General features: G+C 48.8%; 2 protein-coding genes across 6 annotated transcripts in view; one reads left to right on the top strand and one right to left on the bottom strand.

Annotated features, from left to right (window-relative positions):
• The window catches only part of LOC108535767 (uncharacterized), a 12,930-nt gene extending 11,384 nt beyond the window's left edge, over positions 1-1,546 (top strand). The window contains exon 3 of the mRNA XM_017882029.1: positions 1,319-1,546. Within this exon, the coding sequence (XP_017737518.1) occupies positions 1,319-1,546 (228 nt within the window). The remainder of the gene's footprint in view (positions 1-1,318) is intronic.
• Positions 1,547-2,776: 1,230 nt separating this feature from the next.
• The window catches only part of SYT3 (synaptotagmin 3), a 20,787-nt gene continuing 17,153 nt past the window's right edge, over positions 2,777-6,410 (bottom strand). For all 5 annotated transcript variants that reach the window (XM_017882247.1, XM_017882248.1, XM_017882251.1 and 2 more), the window contains 2 exons: positions 3,670-3,738; positions 2,777-3,279 (listed from right to left, as the gene is read on the bottom strand). In XM_017882247.1, the coding sequence (XP_017737736.1) occupies positions 3,673-3,738 (66 nt within the window). In that variant the 3' untranslated portion in view covers positions 2,777-3,279; positions 3,670-3,672. The remainder of the gene's footprint in view (positions 3,280-3,669; positions 3,739-6,410) is intronic.

Here is a 6,410-nt window from a genome sequence, read left to right as displayed (position 1 = left end):
CTCCCCTCTTTTCTTTTCTTTCCTTTTTTTCTTTTTTTTTCTTTTGCTTTGTCACCCAGGCTGGAGTTCAGTGGCATGATGTCAGCTCACTGCAACCTCCGCCTCCCAGGTTCAAGCCATTCTCCTGCCTCAGCCTCCAGAGTAGCTGGGATTACAAGCGCTCGCTAACACAACCGGCTAATGTTTGTATTTTTAGTAGAGATGGGGTTTCACCATGTTGGCCAGGCTGGTCTTGAACTCCTGACCTCATGATCCACCTGCCTCAGCCTCCCAAAGTGCTGGGATTACAGGCATGAACCACCATGCCTGGCCTCTTTCTTTCTCTCTTTCTTTCTTTTTGAGACGGAGTCTCACTCTGTTGCCCAGGATGGAGTGCAGTGGTGTGATCTCAGCTCACTGAAACCTCCGCCTCCTGGGTTCAAGCGATTCTCCTACCTCAGCCTTCCAAGTGGCTGGGATTACAGATGCCAGGCTGGTTTTGAACTCCTGATCTCAAGTAATCCGCCTGCCTCAACCTCCCAAAGTGCTAGGATTACAGGCATGAGCCACGATGCCCGGCCCATATTAGTGTTTTCTTTCTACAATTTCACGTAACTGGAATCCTACAGTATGTACCCTTGTGTCTGGCTTATATCACGTGACATCATGTTTTTGAGATTTATCCATGGTGCTATGCCTGTTGGCAGGTGGTTTGTGTTATGGCCGAGTCGTATTCCATCCTGTGGGCATACCACAGTTTGATCATCCACCCTCCCACTGAGGAACAGTCATGTCATTTCTGCTTTTCCAGATCGGGACTATTATGAATAAAACCGTTGTGAATACTTGTGTGAACATGTTTTTATTTCTCACGGGTAAATACTTAGGAACAGGATTGCTGAGTCATATGGTAAGTTTGTATTAATTTTATAAGAAACTGATCAACTGTTTTTCAAGGCGGTTACAGTGGGTTGAAAGGTGGCGCCCAAAAGATATACCCATGTCCCGTGCCCTGGAACCTGTGAGTGTGACCTTATTTAGAGGAAAGGTCTCTGGGATGTAATTAAGGATCTCCAAATGGCATCATCCTGGATTTGGAGTGGTTTCTTACATCCAGTGACAGGTGTCCTTATAGGGGAAAGGCAGAGGGAGATTTGAGACACAGAGACACACAGGGGAAGAGGCAATGCAAAGACAGAAGCAGAGACTGGAGCGATGCCTCCATGAACCAAGGAAGGCCAAGGATCGCCAGCAGCCACCAGGAGGTAGGTGGGAGGTGGGAAACAGATTCTCCATCAGAGCCTCAGAAGGAAGCAACCTCACCAATGCCTCTGCCCAGGCCACAGTGCAGGCCTACTGGCTTCCAGGAGATGAATTCATCGCTCCAGCAAAAAGGGATGAGGTCCTGAAGGGCTTTGGACCAATCCCCGGCAAGATGGTCAGGGGAGGAGGAGGAGGAGTCAGCAAACGCAGGAGGCGGGCCCAAGAGTCTGCCCAAACCGGACCCAATGATTGGCCCGGGGTGTCTCCAAGGTCTGAGCTGGACCAATCAGAATCCTGTTCCTGAATGACACAGCAGCTGAGAGACAGCTGATTCTCACATTGTTTCCTCTGAAGTGATCTGCTCTGAAGGCAATTACAACAAGTCTTGTTAATTTCTTGCAATGGCAGCAGATCCTGTTAATTTCCTACCCAACTATAGTTCCCCTCCCCATACTTCCTCTAGGCAAAGTCCGCACCCCACCATGGGGACTGGAAATGACAGATGTTCACTAGCCAGACCGCTCTGCAACTCGGGGTAGCCACACAGCCGGGTTCTGGCAAGAGAGAAATAAGGAGAATTATTCTGTGGAGGAAAAAAGGGGAACACAGAAGGGGAGGCCCGTGTCTACACTGCCTGCTTTAGATGCCAGTGTGTGAGAACACCATGCTGCTATAGACAGTTTGTACTCAGGAGAGGAATGAACACCAATCTCAGAGATGCCAACCAGAGCCTAATGTTGTTGAGCAGCCGAACCAACCCTGGGACTGTCTTTGAAAAATCTGATTTGCAAACATGGAAAAAAATCTTTTCACTTAAGCTCTTTCGGTGGAGAAGTTTTTGTTTGTTTGTTTGTTTGTTTTGCAGCCAAAGGTATCATAACAGATACAGCATTATACACCTAGAGCTCCAAGTGGCCATCTCATTGCCACTGCAAACACCTACCTGAGAGAGAAGTCAACAGCCAGGTGCGGTGGCTCACACCTGTAATCCCAGCACTTTGGCAGGCCAAGGCAGGCAGATCACAGGAGGTCAGGAGTTTGAGTCCAGCCTGGCCAATGGGGTGAAACCCCGTCTCTACTAAAAATACAAAAACTTAGCCAGGTATGGTAGCAAACGGCTGTAATCCCCGCTACTCAGGAGGCTGAGACAAGAGAATCGCTTGAAACCAGGAGGTTGCAGTGAGCCCAGATCACACCACTGCACTCCAGCCTGGGGAACAAGAGTGAAACTCCAAAAAGAAACGAGGAAAGCAGAAGTGAAAAAGTCCCTTGAACACCTGGATCTAACCATGCCTGAAGTCCCTCTGTGTTCATAGGCTTTCCATGGACAGAGGTCTTTCAATTCTGTTTATGGTTTTGGGTTGAATTTTGTGTTCTGTACTCACAATGATCCTGGCTAACACCATTTTTATAAACTGAGGCTCAGCGAGATCATTAAGTTGCCCAGTCATAGAGAGGAACACAAATTTGTCTGTTGCAGGGCCAGCATGTTCCAATCCAGCTTCCTAGTCTCAGAGAGGACAGGAGGCCCAGGTGGAGTGAGACCCACGGAGTGTGTTTATTCTGGCGTTGATAGCAGCAGCAGTGGGGGGACCGGCCAGACGCGGGGTGTGGCGAACAGAAGGGGTGGACACAGGTGTGTGTGTGTCTGAAAGGACAGAGAGGATCGGCTCATTGACATTCACGGCAAGAACAAGGGTCGGGACACCAAGTCTTGGACGAACAGCAAAGTGACAGAGACAGACAGAGGGTTTTGGGGGGCAGGGGTCCCCCAGACATGCATGGCCCCTCGCCTCAAGGGGGAGCCCCAGGGAAGAAAAGACAGACACAGTGGAGGCTGAATGCCCCCCACCCTGAAAGAAGGAGCTGGGCTGGCCTCCTCCCATCCTCTCGCTTCCAGGGGTAGGAAGCCTAGGGCCAGGGCTGCCCTGCACCAGCAGCTCAGACGTTATGGCTTCAAGGAGATGAATTCACGGTCCGGGCAGGAAAGGATGGGGTCCTGAGGGAGCCTGGTCCGATCCCGGGCCTAGGCCAGACCTGCACGATGGAGCAGGAGAGGAAGGGTCAGCAACGGCAGAGAACTGCGTCACGACCTCCTGCAGCTCCATCACCACCCAGAGACCCAGGAGTCCCAGGCCCAGCCCCTCCTCCCTCTGTCCCAGGAGTCCAGGCCCCCAGCCCCTCCTCCCTCAGACCCAGGAGTCCAGGCCTCCAGACCCTCCTCCCTCAGACTCAGGAGTCCAGGCCCCCAGCCCTTCCTCCCTCAGACTCAGGCATCTCCACCCCCAGCCCCTTCCTCCCTCAGACCCAGGAGTCCAGGCCCCAGACCCTCCTCCCTCAGACTCAGAAGTCCAGGCCCCCAGCCCTTCCTCCCTCAGACTCAGGCATCTCCACCCCCAGCCCCTTCCCTGTGGCCAGGCTCCTTACCCCTCACTCAGAGTTCTCTTTCTCTGATAGTCCTTTGCTGCCTTTTGTGAAGCTGGTCAAAGTCTTTTCCTAAAGGAGAAAGTCCAGAGGTTCAGGAGTGAGGGACAGAGATTTGAAACAGATGCTAATCATCAACAGGAGAAGACGTCAATCCTGTTTCATTGTTTAGGATGCGCTTTCTCACTTGGCCCTGAAATGATGGACAGATGGTATTACGATTCCATTCTACAGATGGAGAAATGGAGGCACAAAAAAGAGGAGTCTCTGCAAATGCGAGGAGAGATGAGTCTGTAGGGATGAGTGCGGCAGGTCCTGCATGGCATCAGAGGGGCTGAGGCTCTGTCCTGGGGCCACTGGGGAGCCACGGGAGGGCTGTGAGCAAGGAAGGGGAGGAGAAGCTCTGGGTGTAGAAGGATCTTCTGAGGCCATAGAGAGCACGAGGGGCTGAAATTCATGGGCAGCGTCAGGACTGGGCCCAGACTCTGTGCCGCCAGCATTGCCCAACATGGGCGGTGGCTCACCAGAAACTCCTCAGAAGGTTTGTGGGATGAATTAATGAATGGATGAATGAGTGAATGACAGAAGGAGGGAGTAGTCGCCATCCTATCCACCTTAGTAGAGTCCTCGTCTTTTCCAATCTCAAATCTGAGCTCTGTGCCCAGCTGCTCGGTCCCTCATCATCACCGGAAAAAACCCCACAGCAGGGCCGGACTCAATCTGGTGATGTGGTGAAAGTTTCACCCGGTACTAAATGTAAATGTGTGCCCCAAATGCAGCAATCAAGATAAATAATATTTAATGCAATATTGGCCAGGTGCGGTGGTTCACGCCTATAATCCCAGCACTTTGGGGGTCCGAGTTGGGTGGATCACTTGGAAGTTTGAGACCAGCCTGGCCAACATGGTGAAACCCTGTCTCTACAAAATAAATAAATAAAATAAAATAAAATAAAATAAAATAAAATAAAATAAAAATTTAGCAGGGTGAGGTGGCACACGCCTGTAATCCCAGCTACTTGGTAGACTGAGGCAGAAGAATCACTTGAACTCAGGGAGGGGAAGGTTGCAGTGAGCCAAGATTGCAGCGCTGCACTCCAGGCTGGGTGACAGAGTGAGACTCTGTCTCAATAATAATAATAATAATAATGCAATATTTTTTAAAAATCAAAATTAATGCAAAACAAATCCATGATGAACAAAATATCAAATTTTTAAAAAGGGCCAGTCTCATGCCACATTAGACTGCTATTCCAGAGGAAATGTATGTGCCCCTATATACTTGTTTTTTTGTTTAAGGAGAGGGGTTCTTGCTCCATTGCCCAGGCTGGAGTGTGGTGGTGAGATCATAGCTCACTGCAGTAACGAACTCCTGGGCTCAAGGGATCCTCCTGCCTCAGCCTCCTGAGTAGCTGGGACTACAAGTACGCACCACCATGCCTAGCTAATTCCTAAATTATTTTTGTAGAGACAGGCTTTCTCATGTTGCCCAGGTTAGTCTCAAACTCCCAGGCTCAAGTGATCCACCCGCCTTGGCCTCCCAAGGCCTGTGCTGGGATTACAGGTATGAGCCACTATGCTCTGCCCAAGTTTTTATATATTTTTTCTAAATTTATTTTCCCGGAATGCTAAACTAGCTGAAAATACTGAAAATGAAGAGTAAATGTGTTGAAATTCACAACGTTATTTTACATTTAAATCTTTCATATATACCCTAGACGAAATTTGAATAATTTGACTTTCTTGGCTTTTAATGGAGGCAAATCTATCAATAACACTTTTCTAAATCTACTTGTTTGCTCTTCTTGTTTTCTACTGAGAGAATGGCCATGTTTGATTATTTCTCCTGATCAAGTGATGATCTTAAATGACTTTTTTTTTTTTTTTTTTTTGACCGAGTCTTGCTCTGTCGCCCAGGCTGGAGTGCAATGGCACGATCTTGGCTCACTGCAACCTCCACTTCCTGGGTTCAAGCGATTCTCCTGCCTCAGCCTCCCAAGTAGCTGGGATTACGGGCGCCCGCCACCACACCCAGCTGCTTTTTGTATTTTTAGTAGAGACAGGGTTTCGCCATGTTGGCCAGGCTGGCCTCGAACTCCTGGGGTCAAGTGATCCTCCCACTTCAGCCTCCCAAAGTGCTGGGATTACAGGTGTGAGTCACCTCACCTGGCCCCATTAAAAAAAAAAAATGTCCACTCAGTATGCTATGACCAAGTAATTTTCACAGCCTGCTCTTAACACAACACAAACCAAAACAAATAAAAACCCCACTCCATCTTCTCACCCAGTTTCTCCTCTCTGTTTTCTTTTCTTTTCTTTCTTTCTTTCTTTCTTTCTTTCTTTCTTTCTTTCTTTCTTTCTTTCTTTCTTTCTTTCTTTCTTTCTTTCTTTCTTTCTTTCTTTCTTTCTCTCTCTCTCTCTCTCTTTCTTTCTTCTTCCTTCCTTCCTTCCTTCCTTCCTTCCTTCCTTCCTTCCTTCCTTCCTTCCCTCCTTCCTTCTTTTTCTCTCTTTCTTTTGTCGTCTTCTTCTTCTTCTTTTTTTTTTTTTTTTTTTTTGTTGTTATTGTTGAGATAGAGTTTCACTCTTGTTGCCCAGGCTGGAGTGCAATGGTGCCATCTCGGCTCACCACAACCTCCACCTACCTCCCAGGTTCAAGTGATTTTCCTGCCTTAGCCTCCCAAGTAGCTGGGATTACAGGCACGTGCCACCACACCCAGCTAATTTTGTATTTTTAGTAGAGACAGG

Source organism: Rhinopithecus bieti, unplaced genomic scaffold (genome assembly GCF_001698545.2).
Source record: "Rhinopithecus bieti isolate Rb0 unplaced genomic scaffold, ASM169854v2 scaffold_12070, whole genome shotgun sequence".
NCBI lineage: Eukaryota > Metazoa > Chordata > Mammalia > Primates > Cercopithecidae > Rhinopithecus > Rhinopithecus bieti.
The sequence above is the reverse complement of the archived record's forward strand: the minus strand, read 5'-3'. Positions and strand labels throughout refer to the sequence as shown.